Source organism: Sinocyclocheilus grahami, unplaced genomic scaffold (genome assembly GCF_001515645.1).
Source record: "Sinocyclocheilus grahami isolate Dianchi unplaced genomic scaffold, SAMN03320097.WGS_v1.1 scaffold39.1, whole genome shotgun sequence".
Lineage (NCBI taxonomy): Eukaryota > Metazoa > Chordata > Actinopteri > Cypriniformes > Cyprinidae > Sinocyclocheilus > Sinocyclocheilus grahami.
The window spans coordinates 2344172-2362995 of NW_015505218.1; the positions used below are offsets into that span (position 1 = coordinate 2344172).

Below are 18824 nucleotides of genomic sequence, written 5' to 3' on the forward strand. Positions count from 1 at the left end.
TGACAAAATAAAAACAGATCATCGCCAAATGATGAGCGAAAACATGAAGACAGTTTGAAGCATGTACAATTTCAAGCGATGCATACATACAATATTCATATGGATATCCTACATATATCCCTTCGTGATCATCAAAACCTCAGAGCTAAAGTCAATGAGATCTGCTAAGCATGTCGTAAACATTATATCAGTGACACTAGGTTGTATAAAGCTGCCTTATGACTCCATTCTGATGTATAAATATATTTCAAACAATGACTATTTGAGAATAATGAAATCAAACATATTTCTCAGTCTGTACAAAGAATACACGCTAGAATCCAATGTAATGGCTTCATCTGAATCTCGGATCATTCGTGAGATTTCACAGTGCTGACTATGCCGTAACATCCAAACCCTTCATCTCCTGAGCATACACTCAGACTGATCTACATCGGTAGTTCTCAACTGGTCTCATCTGATAGGGTCACGGACAGTTGGGGGAAAAAACAATGGTAAATCAAAATTATGAAATGCTATGAATCATATAATGTGCATAGTGGTTTGAATGCATTGCAGTGTTGATTTGAAAAACATTTTCATTACTTTTGCATGATAATCTCAGGGATGTGTCGGGCAAACTCAAAGGTAAAACCAGTTGAGAACCACTGAACTACAAGAAAAGCAGAACATTAAATACTTCATCAGCTTCTTCCTCAACCTTTCAGTCGGTTCAGTCTGAACATTATCTACTGGAGGAAGTCCATTGCAAACTAAAGTATAAAAAAAACACAAACAAATTAAAAGGAAAAAGGTCATTAAAATGGCATAAAACACTAATAATTTGCGTTTGTGTTTTTGACACTGCAAATCCTCCATAGAGAGTAGTTATAAAAAGAAGGCAGCAATCGCTTTTTGGGCTTTTTGACGGCCTTGTCTCTATATAAAATGAGTGCTTGTCTTTGACTCTTTTGTGTTATTACGGGTAAGTGTTTGGTCTATACATTTTGGCATTACATAATGATAAAACTGGGTAGAGATGAGCATGAAATGTCAAATGTTGCCTTCAAGTCATGTCGGATTTACCAATGCAATATCTTAATCTCCAGTGAGAAACTTTAGTTGCTTTTCTTTAAGTCTTTATGAGTTAGTGCTGTGCCAATTCAAATCATTGTGGGGACAAACTGATCTTGAAATTGACTGTTAATATGCAGTTTTTGTGCTGTGGATCAAGAATAGCTATAAAGCTAAACCAAAAACACTACTTTTATGTGACAACACTATCAATCTTTGAAGGAATAACTATAAAAAAATACACAAAGCATCCAGTACACATCTTTATCCTTTGCATTTAAAGTGATAGTTAATTCAAAAATGAAAATTCGGTCATCATTTATTCACCCTCAAGTTGTTCCAAACATGTATGAATTTTATTCTTCTGTTGAACACAAAAGATATTTTAAAGAATGTGGGTAACCAAACAGGTTTGGAACAACTTGAGGTGAGTAAATGACAGAATTTTCATTTTTGAGAAACTATCCCTTTAATTTTGTTGCAGAGGTGCTAAAAAGCTTAACGTTAAGTTTAAAAAGCGAGAAATATGAAATCGCCAAACATGCCTATTTTTCCCAACCAAACGTTTTACGAATCAAAACTTCCCAGAAGGACTTGAAGGCAGCATAATATCAACAAATGGAATATGAATGTGAAAATCAAGACTCAAGAAATGAGCTCTGAATTGGATTTTAACCATGGTAAAAAAAGGCATAAATAAATTTTTCACAGCCGCAGTTTTAATATGAGTTTACATTGCTGGCATTTTGTAGACTGCTTGACTTCAGTTCTTCAAATTCAAATGCATTTTCACTGATTCAGTGGGACATTACTGCACATAAATCACCTGCAATCCTTCATCTAAAATCATAAATAGAAACCACTGCAATATTGTGTCAGGTATCATTTCATAAAAGGGTGGTACACACAGAAACACACAAATATGATGGCAAATCAATAACTAAGTTTTTAAAATAAATAGACCTCTCATGTTATAGTGTAGACGGGGCGGCTGAGCATCATTTGTGCTGTCGCCCCTTATCTTAAAAAGTGTCTAGAAGGTGAGTACAAATTTCAACATCAAAACAGGGAGGTACAACAGTTCAGTTCGATATTTTTCTCGAATCGTTCTTCCTCTATATCTTTTTGTTTCAAAGCAGATTGTTTAAAAAGGGCCTGAGTTTGTAGTTTTTCATCCTTCAGAACAGGACCAGGAGGTCAGTCCAGCGCCGGAGTATTCTGCACTCGCTCAGTGAGACCAGTGGCATGAAAGAGCATGTTTCATCTTTCCGTCTGCACACAGACACACACACACACACACCGACACACACACCCACGCACCCTACATTGGAGGAACAATCATTCCAGGGATAACTGTGAAGAGAGAAAGACACAAGAGTGTTAGTTCACTTTACTCCATTAAACATGCCATCATTGAAACAGACCTGGCTGCACATAAAAATGAAGTGTGAGAGAATGAAACTTTGAGTTGTACAGCAAAGCAAGCACCAGCTACGAGATTGGACACCGTTTCATATTTTTCCGCAGTTCTTTAAACTCAGAAATCAGTTTCCACATCTGCGTTACAAACTGTGGCTTCTTCAGATGAGGGATCAATCCTAATCTCTTTCAGCGTCAATGCAAAATTGGCAAAAACGAGACACTTGAAGCGCTTGATTAAATATCAAATTGTTTGCAAACCATTTCTGGGCTTTGTAAGGTCATGGTTGCCCTGGAGTACACCACTAAAAATGATGAATTCAAGGAAATCTGAGACAGTCTATCACATCATTCATGCCAGAGACTTCACTCTCTATAGTTAAGCCAACATGAACTTTTTCTTTACGCACGAGGAAAATGCTTAGCACTGCAGATCTGACTCAACATGAGTTTAGCAACTGCTGACAAGCAAGAAAAGAAGAGAGGTGAACTGTTTTGGATACTCTAGGAACCGCTGGAGGTGAAACACAACCTTGAAAGCATGCAAACACACACTCACACATAAAACTGACACACTGGAACATAATTTTCAATGTAGCATGTTTTGCAGGTATATAGCATGATGTACTGAAACAGAAAAATGGTGTGTGGGAAACATGGGAGATTTAAAGGTGAAGTGTGTCATTTTCAATGGCATTGCAAAAGAATGACTGTTTTCGAACAGGTTTCTCAAACATGCCTCTTGTCTGTCACTTCCAACTCGCATCACTGAATTTCTTAGAGCTGGGATTGTAAGTATTTTAACATCATTAACACCATAAAAAAGAAGCATACTTGTTATGCTAGAGCACTGTTATTTGTTGGTATATGGATGATCAGATATAGAAACAGTGGGATGGATGTGGGAGGAGTAACGGATGAGTAACATACTTCAGGAGAAGGCCAGGCCCTGGAGCGCGCTGGCTGTGGAGTACTTGTTAGAGTCGACAAAAGACTGATCTGAGGGCAGTGGAGAGAAGAAGAAGAAGGGGAAGGGAAAGAAGAGAGAGATGTTAATATCAGAACGAATGATGGGTCAAAAGGAAGATTAGATATTCATGCCTCTAGTTTACTATGTCACAGATCCTCACTGGACTTTAGTGGTGTCACATACAGTGGGGAAAAAAAGTATTTAGTCAGCCACCAATTGTGCAAATTCTCCCACTTAAAAAGATGAGAGAGGCCTGTAATTTTCATCATAGGTATACCTCAACTATGAGACAAAATGAGAAAAAAAAAAGAATGACTGTTTTCGAACAGGTTTCTCAAACATGCCTCTTGTCTGTCACTTCCAACTCGCATCACTGAATTTCTTAGAGCTGGGATTGTAAGTATTTTAACATCATTAACACCATAAAAAAGAAGCATACTTGTTATGCTAGAGCACTGTTATTTGTTGGTATATGGATGATCAGATATAGAAACAGTGGGATGGATGTGGGAGGAGTAACGGATGAGTAACATACTTCAGGAGAAGGCCAGGCCCTGGAGCGCGCTGGCTGTGGAGTACTTGTTAGAGTCGACAAAAGACTGATCTGAGGGCAGTGGAGAGAAGAAGAAGAAGGGGAAGGGAAAGAAGAGAGAGATGTTAATATCAGAACGAATGATGGGTGAGTATATGGTCAAAAGGAAGATTAGATATTCATGCCTCTAGTTTACTAGAAAAAAACAGATCCTCACTGGACTTTAGTGGTGTCACATATATTGCCATTCAGATGTTTGGGATCAGTAAGATTTTTTATTATTATTGTTATTATTATTCAGCAAGGATGCATTCAATTGAATAAAAGTGACATTAAAGACGTTTATGCTGTTAACCCAAAAAAAAAAAATTATTTTGAACTTTCTATTCATCAAAAAACTCCATAAATATAAAGCAGAACAACCGTTTGCAACTGATAATATTAAGAAATGTTTCTTGAGCAACAAATACAATGATTTCTGAAGGATCATGTGACACTGAAGACTGGAGTAATGATGCTGAAAATTCAGATTCGCCATCACAGAGATAAATAAAAATTGAAAACTTCTTCAAATATAAAAGTTATTTTAAATTGTAATAATATTTCAAAATTTTACTGTATTTTTTATCAAATAAATGCAGTTTTAGTGAGCATTAGAGACAAAAAAAAAAACATTAAGATATCATACCAATCCCAAATGTTTGAATGGTTGTGTATTCACAAAAAATAAAAAAATCTCAGTATTCTACTTCAGTATCACCGAAACATCATTACTGTCATATTTCCCTAGTGAAAAATAAATATACTAAAATGCATTTGAAATGCATTTATTACATGCTAAGTATACCACAAATACATTTACTCATTTATGAACTTAATAAAAATACCCTGCAATTGTGCTTCAAATGGATCAACTCATTTTGTACTTAATGCACTTTAATTGTGTGGAAGCTGTACTGAAGTATATTTGATTGTGCTAAAGTGGAACTATTGCAAGTATACTTCAGGTACACTTTAAATATCTTGCTTTTAAAGACCAATATTATTCAAAGATCATACAATCCTCATCAATAGTGACATTAAAACACATTTTAGACTTAATATTAAAACATTTACATTAAATTAAAATTTTTAAAAAAAAAGAAAAAAAACCCTACAAGGTGCCAATTTGAGTTGAAACAGATTGGTGCTCATAAATTATTATTTAAATAAATAAAAAAAGTCGAACCTCTGGAAGTAATTCGCACACTTTTATACAGTGTTGTCAGTGGACATCCATTTTATTGCTGCAGTATTTTCAGTTTTTAAAGTTTGATGATGTCATTACTGTCATAAAAATCCCACCCCAGCAGAATCTGAGTGTGAAGGACTTGTGCGTTACCTTGGAGACCGTTCCCATTGGTGCTAGTGCATGTAGGTGGAGGTGAGGACTGGGGCCGAACGACAGGAGCGAACGCGCTCTTCTGTTTCACAGCTGAAACCATGTTTGCCGGAGAGAAGGAGAAGATTCCAGAAGAGCTGCTGCAGTTTGAGGGCAGGTTGGTGGAGGAGGCCATGGTGGGGCTGGAGGGGACGACTGCAGGAATGCAGAGAAACACATTTTGGATTCAGCAAAAAAACAAGCAAGGAAGAGATAAATTAAGAAATAAAAAGTATTGTGGGGCGGAAATTATTAGTTGCAATTAATCTCAATCCCAGAAGAATACATTTTAGTAAAGAGTAATATATTTAAAATGCATTTATTTCATACTAAGTATAGTTCAAAACATTTACATTAAATTAAAATTTTTAAAAAAAAAGAAAAAAAACCCTACAAGGTGCCAATTTGAGTTGAAACAGATTGGTGCTCATAAATTATTATTTAAATAAATAAAAAAAGTCGAACCTCTGGAAGTAATTCGCACACTTTTATACAGTGTTGTCAGTGGACATCCATTTTATTGCTGCAGTATTTTCAGTTTTTAAAGTTTGATGATGTCATTACTGTCATAAAAATCCCACCCCAGCAGAATCTGAGTGTGAAGGACTTGTGCGTTACCTTGGAGACCGTTCCCATTGGTGCTAGTGCATGTAGGTGGAGGTGAGGACTGGGGCCGAACGACAGGAGCGAACGCGCTCTTCTGTTTCACAGCTGAAACCATGTTTGCCGGAGAGAAGGAGAAGATTCCAGAAGAGCTGCTGCAGTTTGAGGGCAGGTTGGTGGAGGAGGCCATGGTGGGGCTGGAGGGGACGACTGCAGGAATGCAGAGAAACACATTTTGGATTCAGCAAAAAAACAAGCAAGGAAGAGATAAATTAGGAAATAAAAAGTATTGTGGGGCGGAAATTATTAGTTGCAATTAATCTCAATCCCAGAAGAATACATTTTAGTAAAAAGTAATATATTTAAAATGCATTTATTTCATACTAAGTATAGTTCAAATCTATTAACATATTTACTGACATATCACTCGAGACCTATTGGATTAAACATTATAATTCAACTTTATTTGGAGTACTACTTGTGCACAATGCACATTTCTTAATATTAAGCCTAAAATGTGTTTAAATGACACTATTGATGAGGATTGTTTGATTTTTGAATAATATCGGTCTTTAAAAGCAAGATATTTAAAGTGTACCTGAAGTATACTTGCAATAGTTCCACTTTAGCACAATCAGTATACTTCAGTATATCTTTAGTTGGACTTCAGCACTACTTCTGCACAATTAAAGTACATTAAGAATAAAACTAGTTGTTCCAATTTAGCAGACTTTAAGCAAAGACTACCCAAGAATACCCAAGACGTGTCACTCGTATAGTTTTGAATGGGGAAAAATGCAACACTCAATATGGCCGCTCTATCGAACGAAGCCCCGCCTTCTGAGCAAAAGAGCCAATCGCTAATTAGTAAAGTCAGTGCATCACTGCACCTGCTGTTAGAAGTCCTGGTTGCTATCTACATTTTTCTTCAACGTGGAAGTAAGCCTATGGGTGAGACTTCCGGTTCATTAGCCGCTATAGGTAAATAACGAGGAGAATAACAGCGTGCAATAAACGGTAAAACTGTTTGCACTACAAACCAGTGTGTTCATAATTAAGATAATACATTAAAATAATATGATAAGACGCACCAACTTTCAATATAAAGCAGCAAAACGAATTGTTTTGTTCAGCTAAAAATAGCTGGACGGAGTAGACGCAGATGAGACCGGAAGCCAGACCCATAGAATTTACAAATGGCCGGGCCCATCTTTACGCCAAGAAAAAGGTGGATAGAAACAGTCAACGCTCTGAGATGTCCGCTTAGGACTGTGCATGCGCACTGGCTCATCTAGCCTAAAAAAAATAACTTTTTTTAACGCTATTTGAGCAAAATAAACAACATTTATGATACAGTTGTTGTCAGATTTCATTGGTGATTTCAAATATTAAATTTAATCGTAAGCTTAGTCAACAGTTTTGGAGAATTTGATGTTTCCCCATTCAAAGAGATAGGAGCTGCCCTTGGTTGCCGCAAGCCCGCCGGACGCTCCTTTGTCGAATCCGCCAGCCGCACCATTCTCAAGCCCGCCCACCTCCACTCACTCAAGCCCGCCGGCTGTGTGTGAAGCTGTGTTTCGTTGTGAAAGTGAAACTACTTTGTTTGGCCTTCCAAAAGAGGACACGACTAGAAATCAGTGGTTAAGTTGTACTTACAACACTGTTCCAGAACAGTTCAACCCAAATATTCAGATGTGTGCAGCACATTTTATGGAGGACTGTTTCCTGATCCTGGTAGAGTAGACTACAATGCCGGCTGTTCTGACTCACAGACTGTAAGTACGTTTTTTATATTTAAACAATTTGCCACTGATGATTCAAACGCGAGTTTTGAGCAGTGTAGAGTAGGGCTTGTAGTTTGTAATTTCTCCGATCACAAATGCAGACATGGTTTTCTGTTTACGCGGCGCGATGCAACGCAACGCGTAAAAAGACAGTATAAGTCATTATAATCTATAATTATGTCCCCACTGGATGCAACGAATGCCTCGTTTATGATGGGTTTTCATGTTTTTGAATCGTTGCTCCGGCCTGACAAGGCATCATCACAGTATGGCAAGGGGCGTAACATTTCCGTCACACGCTTGAGGTATTCGGCCAATCATAACGCACTGGATAGCTGGCCAATCACAGCACACCTCACTTTTCAGACCAATGAGCTTTGTAAAAATCGACGCATTTCAGAAAGGCGGGGCATAGAGGAGAAACAATAATGTACAGTATGTGGAAAATAATGTGTTTTTTGAACCTTAAACCGCATAAACACATTTCATTACACCAAATACACAAAATAATATTCTTTTTAGCAACATCATATGACCCCTTTAAGTATACAAACTTAGTATACCAAAATTACAAATGCAGGGCATTTTTATTAAGTACATAAATATACAATGTATTTGTTGTATACCCAGCATGAAATACACATATTTCAAATATATTTTAGTATATTTATTTTTCACTAGGGTGTTTATTTCTTAAACACAAATTTTGATGCTAAACATTTTACCGATTAAAATACAGGCGACAACTAAGTAAGCCATTTGAAGGCTGATGTCTTGTGACATGCTCAACATTTTGCCATGTTTGAAACTCAGCTGTATTGGTTTTAATATTTAATAAGGATTTAAAAATTGAAGTTGTCAGATTAGTTCAGTTGAAACCTTATAACAAAGGCAGAATCCATTCATCAAGTCTTAACTAATCAATTCATGAAAACTGGAAGCTTAACCGGGGTCTCTGCGATTGATTGGAAGTGTCTGATGGAGTCAGTGAGCCTTTTATAATACTTGTTAACATTGCTGGATGTTAGCAGTGAAATTGAAGTGTTGCCCCTTCAATTACTTTATTGATTTAATTAACAGTGTTTAATACACAGGCCAAAATGGAATTTAAATTTGATAGAGGCAATAAAACCCTGTTTTTGTAAAGAAGACCAGAGTCATCAGAGGATAGAGTGGGCAGGGTTGCATTGCCAAATTCCTGATTGCTTTCTTTTCCTTTGCACGGGATGTTTGTGTCAAAGTTTCGCGTGCTGCTCGTCTCGCCTTTTTTAAGATTTAATATCAGATTGGCCCCCAACCCCCCGAACACACACCCTCACTGCTCAAGTCATAATTAAGCAAACAAACACATCACTCTTGGAATATTCCAAATTCTTTTGTCTCTGGCTCACTTTCGCATGGTTAATTGGAAAGAGCAAGCAATTAAGTATTAGCTCAATAAATAACAGCTGGAGTGAGGTGGCACTGGCAGGTGAACAGAAGAGAGAGAGAGCGAGTGAGGAGAGACTTTTAAAGAGCTGTTGAATATAGACTGCAGAGCATTGTGGGAATTCTCAGTTGGGAATTCTATCAGACCTAAAGGCCCATACTGTCAGACTTCCTGCAATGATTGTGCATCAAAGACAAAAGCTTGTTTGGAAACAAGGGCTTGTTGGAGCATGCGAATTAAACACTTCAACTGTCAAATTTCACCAATAGTTCCAAAATACTGTATTTTATATGCCTTTTGAATGGATTTTATCGCTCATTTACACTTGCATGTATTTAAACATTGCACACGAAAGCATGTCACAGTAGGTCTGACGTCTTGACATCACATTTTGTCACATGTCTTCAAGTGAAAGTCAGATTTAAAAGCTACAGCAGAGGGAAGATTTTATTCAAATTAAAAATGTCAATCTGTTCCTGACATAAAGCAATCATATGGCTTCAGATAACATGGAAATATAATACATGGGCCATGCAGACTACACACACACACACACACACACAAAAAAAGATTTCTAGTAATTGCTAGTAAATTTTACAAATAATTACAAAGAAATGGCAGGTGCCACATTAAATTAAATGTGAAATTTTGAAGTGGAAAGACTAAAGTAGTATTTTCTTGTAAAATGTACTCCAATTAATAATAACATTATTTCTAATTATTTATAACTTCGAAATGTTCAAATTTAAAAAAAAAAAATGTTTTTTTGTGTGCTTTTAAAAAATATATAAATAAATGTTTTATTTTTTTATTAAAATAAAAAGTACTTTTAAAGTGAAATTGTATCATTTCACTTTCATTGGAAAAGAGCAGCTTGGACATTCTGCTAAACATCTCCTTTTGTGTTTTCTGAAAGAAAGGAAGAATATATAGAATATCACATCTCAATACTAACTTGCGTAGGGCGAGTTGGCGGCAGAGCCGTTCAGGAAGCTCGGGGAGCCGGTCAGGTTGTTCATGCCGCTGTTGCCGTAGCCGTTCATGCTGGTGGATACCGTACTGTAACTGCTCTGCTGAGGGGTGGAACTGGGCACATATCCATGTGGTGATACGCTACTCGTGTTACGACTGAAACCTGCGGCCGGACACAGAGAAAACTTCAACTTAGCCTTATGTTAAAGTAGTGTGGCAGTATTCAGCTTTGATAAACTTCATCCTATATATCAAGTGTGTGTATGTCTGTGAAGAGGGAAAAAGCAAGAGAATAACATCTCACCCTGGTTTCCACCCTGAGACGACTCTGAGACGTTAACAGCGAGCTGTCCAGTGAAGGAGTTCACGCCCATCATGCTTGCATGGACGGAGCTGTTGGTGAGGCCGGTGAGCTGGTTATGGTTTCGTGGCACATTGTACAGGGCTTCAGCAATGTCTGCTGCTCGCTTAAGAATGATTTCCTAAGGAAAAATGAGCCATCATCTCTCACAATTGAACACTTTCATAGCATATGTGGATGTTGTTTCAACTTGATTGACTGATTTTGGCAACACTTTATTTTGATGGTCGCTATTTGACATTCTGTTTACTATAAGCAACTTGGCAACTAAATGTCCACTAGCTTAATATCTGCTAAGACTTTATTTTGATGTTTCCCCAACACACATTCTGCTGGCTAGAAGTAACTTTGCAAGTGCATGTCAACTTATTCTACTAAACCTAACCTGACAGTCAAATACTCTACTAATACTCTAATGAGATTTATAGTTGACATGTATTTGCAAAGTTACTTATAGCCAACTGAATTTCTAGGGAGAAAAAAAAAATCTATTTAACTTTGCATTATATGAAAGTCAAATAAAAAAATTTATATTATGACTATTTTTTTCTACTTTTCAAATGCTTTTTATATGTTATTGTTAACATTTTTCTTGTGTCAGAGTTTCAATAATAAAATATGAAAATGCAACAAAAAGTAAAAAAATTGTTACAACCTAAATAAAAATGAACAATTTTGATATGTATTGTCTTAAATTAATTTAAATTAGTGCTGTTAAACGATTAATCGCGATTAATCGCATCCAGAATAACCGTTTTTGTTGACATAGTATACGTGTGTGTGCTGTGTATATTTATTATGTCTATTTAAATACACATCCATGCATGTATATAATTTAAAAATATGTTACGTTTATATATACAGTTTATATTATATATATGTATATATAAATTACATGTAAATACATGTAAATATTTTCAAAATATATACTGTATGTGTGTGTACTCATACATATACATAATAAATATACATAGTACACACACATATATTACTCAAACAAAAATATTTATTTTGGATGCGATTAATCGCGATTAATCGTTTGACAGCACTAATTTAAATATGTAACACAAATTACATCCGTTGTGATTTCATGTCCTTCTTGGCTAACTATTTTGACACTAAAATTTTTCTCCTTCAAAAGTTAGTATACTTGTTTATGAAAGTAGCCTTAGAAAAACAAAGTAATCACTCATTTTATTCAAAAATACAAATATAAACACCCATATATTTTCAACAAGTGTTAACAGTCAACTGTTAGTGAAGGGAATTTGTGCAACTGTCATTTATCAATGATAATCAAGGAGTTTCTTCCTCACCTGGTTGTTATGAGGCATTCCATAAAGTGCTTCCACCAGATCTGCTGCTCTCTTCAAAATCACTTCCTGTATGCACAACAAACAAAGGAAATATTAATGATAAAATAAAGTTTGAGAACCAGTTTCATCCTCAGTTCAATCCATATACATTTACAATCCATAATACTTGTCACTTGTAACTATACAATGTGATGTTGTTCTCTTTCACAGATGAAAAAGGGTTGAATTTCCGTTTAATAACATCGGCGATCACAGCCAAGTGGAACACATGGAGCTGATGTTTGCTCAATTGTTCTGTGTCTGTCAGGATGAAAAAGTGCAGTATTTCAGCAAACATCTGCTTTGCGTTGAGGAAGGACAATGCAATCTATGTTTGCAGAGAAGGTCACTCGGTTTCACAGTACTGGGCAATAACTCAGCGGAGAGCAAGCTCTCGTAAGAGCTCTTGCGATGACGGTACATCAGAGATGGAATCGATGTGTTCCCGCTAATGAGAAGTAATTACTTTAACATATGCTTTTCTGCGCAGTCACATGATGGGGAAGAAGGACAACGGGTGTCATGATTGTTTAAGTGCAATGGCTGGAAAACATTAGTGACTTTTGTGTAGCTTTAATAATGTGATTATGTGGCTTGTGCAACATCTCCACATTATCAAACTAGCATGGGAGAAGTGCACCAAACGCGCGCGCTTGTCTTGGCCAGTAAAAGTTGAGACACGAAATCCTGTGTTTTGAACAAATTTTCACAAACAATGAATTAATGATGCAATACGGATCACATCATGTAGGTTTGTCATTCGACATCTCTCATAAATCAAATGCAATAAGTCAAAATACCCTTATGGAAAAACCACATGAATTTTACATTTTAAAAAATGGCAACTTTTGTGTGATTTTGAAACTCATTACCAATGTTTTACATGTGAAACTTTTAAATCTCAAATGATGATTAAATATTTTCACACACTGGGCCTCATTCATTAAACAGAAGCAAACAAAAACTCTAATAATATATTTTTTCATAAAACATTTCTTCAATTGTTCTGAATTGCACTGTTATAAATGTAAATAGTTTTTTTTTTAATTAAAACATTTTTGTGTTAATTGTTGCATTGATATATATACAAAGTCATTCCAGAATTGAAAACCATTCTTACATAAATTATTGCATGTAATAAATGTAATCATAAAACCAACTAGAAATTAACTTTTTACATTAAATGTTGCATTAATAGAAATGCAAAATGTGAATAAAACCATTCTTACATTGATTGGTGCATTGATACAAATGCAAATTGTTTGTAAAACAATTCTTCTGTTAAATGTTGCATTGGCATAACTGTAAATCGTTTATAAAACCAGCCTTATGTACATGATTGCATTATTGAAATGCAAAGTAGAACTATTTATATATAAATTGTTGCATTACATATTTAACATTTCTTATCTAAGTTGTTGAATTCATGAAACGTTTAATCATAAACGGTTCCATTCCTGTGAATGTAAATCATTTGAAAAAATATTTTTGCAAAAATAATTATAAATATTAATTCATAATTATATAAATAAAACAACTCAACAATAACAACTTTTTGTTAATCAGTCATAAATCTAAATTGTACATAGAATCAATCTTATGCTAAATGTAAATATAATGTACATAAATGTAAATGAATTAATGGTTTTACAAACAATTTACAAAGAAATTGGTTCTGCTCATATATACAAAATAATGAGGCCCTTTAATTTCACATGCAATTAAAATTCATGTTTTTTTTTCATAAGGGTACTGTTGTTGGATGTTTGAATGTCCCGTTGAGTGGGAGGTCTTTGGGAGAAGTTAATGCAGAAGGGCGCTGCTCCAGCTAACCGAGTGACAGGCAGAAAATTGCTCCCCCCTCTGAATGCAACCTTCACCAGGATCTTACCCCTTAGCATGTGTGTGTGAGCGCTGTGTTGGAACATATTGCCTCCCAATCAGCCCTGGGGTGTGTCGCACCGCGCACACACACACACACACACACACACACACACACACACACACACACACACATGGACACAAACGCACAAACAAAACTTGACGGGGGGTCAGGCAAGCAATGAGGAGTTTTAGTGCGCTGTCCAAGGTGCTAAATTCACTCAATTATGGCCGTGCTGGCACTGTGTTAACCTCTCATTATCGTCACGGGGAGCTGTTAGAGCGATAGATCCTGCAGCGAGAGTGAGGAGGCGGAGGAGAGTCCCTCTGCAGCCCAGCGTGTGGGATACTGGCGAGCGAAAGGGCCCGAATGAACGTGGGGCGGCCTGGAGGCAGTGAATTCCCAGTATGTGCGAGTTCAGCCAAAACATCAATCAAATTCAGCGGAAAAGATGAGGAGCAGAGGTCGATGATGAATACTGTATAGCAGAAACACTGAGCTCTATACATCACAAATGTAATATGTTTTCCTATGCCTTTGGACCAGGTACTAAGACTCATCCATAAAATTCAAACAGTGATCAGTTCGGTTAAGAAATCATCAAACCCACATGAATGAAAACATGGAAATCATGACAAAACTGGAAATCAAACACAACTATAAGTTAAAGACAATCCATAATTATCCTTACTGGTCAACACCTTCAAAAACCGATGATTATCGCAACATTACATGACTGTGCCTCACATTACAGGAAGTAGTATAACATGTTCAGATCATTTTGATAAAGCCATTTACTGTTCTGCATTTGTTCACAGTGTTGATTAGATCAGCTCTGATGCAGCAAGACATCAGCAGATGATGACATCATAAGCTTCATATACAATGATATCAGCAAATTTGGTTTACCGGAAAGGTTTTTAGTTTATATTTCCTAAAACCTGCCATTTATTTAACCCTATAAAGCCAAGTCCTCTAGATCATTATTGCATTGCGTTGCATTATATGTTTTGTCCAAAATAAAAAGTACAAAGCTTTGATCATAAAACTAAGCATTTAAATATCCCTTTACTAAAACATTATTGGGAGATACATAGTGACAACTGATTTGATTTTATGTATGCATGTTAAGTAGTTATCAAGATCTCATTGATTTACATTGCAAGCTATTCATTTTATTTTACATTTGGCCATATGAATGACTACATCTGCAACAAATTGGATACATTTTTTAGTCTTTTATAATAGTATATGACAATATGCATGTATGTATATATATAATTTTATAATAGTTCATAGTTTTTTCCTTCTCAAGCTCCATATTCTCCTGTATAGTATTGAACTATAAAAGATGTACCTGATGTAACAGGCAAATATGAAACTCAAAAAACACATATGCAAACTTTGTTTTGACTTTGTCTAAAGGTTTAATAAATGGTTCCATTAAAAAAAAATCTAACTTATTTTATAAGTCAGTTTAAAGTCAGATTTTAGATCATAGAAAATAGGAAATTTCATAGAAAAATGAAATGGACTGAGATGAAACTGTGGCCTTTGAAAACATGTGCTAGCATGAAGATCATAGGAGACCTTTCTCTAAATTTATTACAAATAATGACTTTTTTTTTCTAAGGCTAAGCTACTGTATGGCACCGTCTTTTGGATATTATATATCATGATTTTTGTCTTCTTTTGGAGTTTTTATGATTAAATTGAAATGCTTTAACATAGTTTTTTTGTGTCCATGGAAGCTATAAAGTCATGCAGCACTGGAGCAACTTCCTTAAGAAAACAAATACTAAAAACTGATCAATAAAGGCTCCAAAATGGGCAGGTTGTGTCAGATCTCATTGTCAATGTAAATGTCCAGTAGAGCATTCAAACTTCTGTTATCCTCTCTAATCCTTTCATACGGGCTACTACACCGTCTGTCCGTCTGAGCTTCTCAGGTCTGTCTGGCTTTGAACTGAAAACATTACAGCCGCTATAGGACACTAAACTGAGAGGTTTAGATAGGAGAAACACTCAAAAAAATGAACTGGGGGGGGGAAATGTCCAAAATTATATCTCTAATGACTGATAAATGTGTAAGAAACAAAGACAGATTATATTGCATATATTGTACAGAAAATGATTGCTTAATCAGGTGTATCACATTCCAAAAACTGATTAAAAGTGACCATTTCACATTGCTGTATGAATTTTGCATGAACAACCCATACATAAAAAATATCTTACATACATTTTAGTTCTATAAAATGCATTACATACATAAAAACGCTATCAATCTGCTTACAGTAGATTCATTGTATTGTAAACATACAGTAGCTTCCTAAGCAAAAATTATTTTATTTCTAAAAAGTTTAGCTTTTGTTTACAGTTTGTCTGTAAATCAGCTTTATATAAAAACAGTGGAAGTCTATGGCATGTCTTCATTTAGATCTGTGTGTGTGTGAGTGAGTGTGTGTGTGCCAGTCTCTGGGCGTCCCTGTGTTTGGCTGGTATGATTGAGGTGAGCAGTTGAAAAGAGAACCCCGTCAACAAACTGTTATTACCTCAATAAGGACGAGAAAATCGATGGGGCGGAGAGGAACAGAGCGTGTGTGTGTGTGGTGCCGCCGCTGCCAATGGGACAGCAGCCAAGACCAGAGAGATGGAGAGAGAGCGAGAGATTATGTATGATTCTCTGTTCCTCCATATGTTCGACCTCTTCATTGAGCTCAACACTGTTCTGAATGTCAGAGGTGCCAGTGTGCTGGAATAATTTATCTTCCTGCTTTCAAACACACACACACACACACACACACACACATCCACTCAAATGACTCAATTACTGGTGCTGGAGCAATAATAAAGTCCGGCCAGCGGAGACTTCGATCGCTGACCTGCCGGGAGGCACCGCTGGACAGCTGACTTCACCATGATGGATCACCTCTGGGTGCCCGCTCTCTTAAACTCACACACACACACACACACAAACACTCACATGTATATACAATAAGCTCACAGCACCAAACATACACACTTGTGAAATGAACAAGCAAAATACACTCAACGCTCTAAACAGAAGACGAATGTAGAAAGGGAATTTTGAAAGTTTCTGTGATTTTGCCAACTGTCTTCCTGAAACAGCATCATGGAATAATATTCCCATCAAACAATCCTATTTTAAGGCTAGAGAAAGGTGGTGGTCTAGAGAAAGACTCTGACAGGTTGATTCTCATCAACATATAATTTGCCAGAGATTAAAAATAATATCGGAGTGTCTGTTTATACTAACTCCACTCACTAACAGAAGTCAACACTACAAAAGACGTTTCTCAAACAACAGCTCCAGTGACGTAGATGGAAGAGTGTGTATCGTAGTCTTTTTGACGCGATCGACCCGGGTTCGAATCCGCCTTTTGCCGATTTTTTTTTCTCTCCCTTTTCAAATCTCATAACACATCGGAAAGGCATTTATTTAAAAAAAAAAAATGAAGGAAATAATCACAAAGTTGAAAATAAAGTATCGGGGAGGTGTAGGGAGGGCTTTTGTCCCAATAAGGTGGCATCCATTTAATAATTTGAATTAAAATGATAATTTATACTCAATACGTTATTCTTGCATACTGTTTTATAATATACTACAAAACTGAGGTGCAGAAAATTGCCACTATTTGCAATATAAATAGCAGAAAATCCTGCTATTTTAACATAGTGTAAATAGAAAATTGTCACGAATCCGGTCCGTGGTTTTCCGTCTGCTCGCCACCAGAGGTTGCCTTCTCATTACATTGACTCTCACACCACACAAACTGTTGCATGTCACCCTGGACTACATTTCCCATACTCCATTGCACTGATTGGACTCACCTGCAGCCAATCACACACACACACTATATAACAACCACTCAAATCCTTCTTTTATTGCCGAGTATTGATTGCTTTTATCACTTTCCTAGCTGAGGTGCAGAAAATTGCCACTATTTGCAATATAAATAGCAGAAAATCCTGCTATTTTAACATAGTGTAAATAGAATCTATAGCTATGTGCACTTTGTGTAAATAGCATATTGCTAAGAAAATACTGCTATTTCACTTATCTTAAATAGCCGCTGCCAAATAATGTAATATTAATCTAATAGCTCATACACAATCTAAATATAATATATAATATAATATAATATAATATAATATAATGTAATATAATATAATTAATATAATATAATATAATATAATATAATATAATATAATGTAATGTAATGTAATGTAATGTAATATAATATAATATAATAAATTGTCACGAATCCGGTCCGTGGTTTTCCGTCTGCTCGCCACCAGAGGTTGCCTTCTCATTACATTGACTCTCACACCACACAAACTGTTGCACGTCACCCTGGACTACATTTCCCATACTCCATTGCACTGATTGGACTCACCTGCAGCCAATCACACACACACACTATATAACAACCACTCAAATCCTTCTTTAATTGCCGAGTATTGACTGCGTTTATCACTTTCCTAGTGGTAGCACTTTACGGAGCCAGTATCCTGTCTGAGTTTAGGCTAGTTCCTAGTTCTAGTCCTGTATCGTAATGTCTAGTTTTGCCTGATTGTCTGTTCCTGATAACCTGCCTGTCTTGGATTTCTTTCTCGTCTTGTTGTTTGGATTTTGTTCGTACCTCGCCTGGATTACTATCTGTTTTTGGATTACTCACCTGCCTCATCCTTTGGATTATGTTCGCCGTTGATCGACCTACGCCTGTTAATTGGATCACTCTTCTGTCTTGTCCTCTAAATACCTGTTTGTCATTGTCCGACCCTTGTCTGTTTTGAATATGTATTTGGAATAAAGCTTTGCAGATGGATCCGCACGTCTCTCGTCTCAGTCGCCCCGTTACAATAATATAATATAATATAATAATCAAGGGGACAATGAAAAACTTACATTCATAAGGTTTACAATTACAATTCTCTAATGCCTAAAGGATAAAAGTGTCAAAACATAAGGAAATAACCAGAGTAAATATTTGCTTAACATGAAATTATATATATATAT

General features: G+C 36.1%; 1 protein-coding gene across 2 annotated transcripts in view; it reads right to left on the reverse strand.

Annotated features, from left to right (window-relative positions):
* Positions 1-1500: 1500 nt before the first annotated feature.
* Positions 1501-18824, reverse strand: part of ebf1b (EBF transcription factor 1b) — a 153321-nt gene continuing 135997 nt past the window's right edge. Inside the window, exons 12-17 of one of the 2 annotated variants that reach the window (XM_016267605.1) lie at positions 11860-11925; positions 10487-10664; positions 10166-10345; positions 6013-6207; positions 5356-5550; positions 1501-2406 (exon numbers count right to left, since the gene is read on the reverse strand). In XM_016267605.1, the coding sequence (XP_016123091.1) occupies positions 2375-2406; positions 5356-5550; positions 6013-6207; positions 10166-10345; positions 10487-10664; positions 11860-11925 (846 nt within the window). In that variant the 3' untranslated portion in view covers positions 1501-2374. Of the gene's footprint in view, positions 2407-3853; positions 4047-5355; positions 5551-6012; positions 6208-10165; positions 10346-10486; positions 10665-11859; positions 11926-18824 lie in introns of those variants that run through there. The other variant, XM_016267606.1, reaches the window with a different exon arrangement.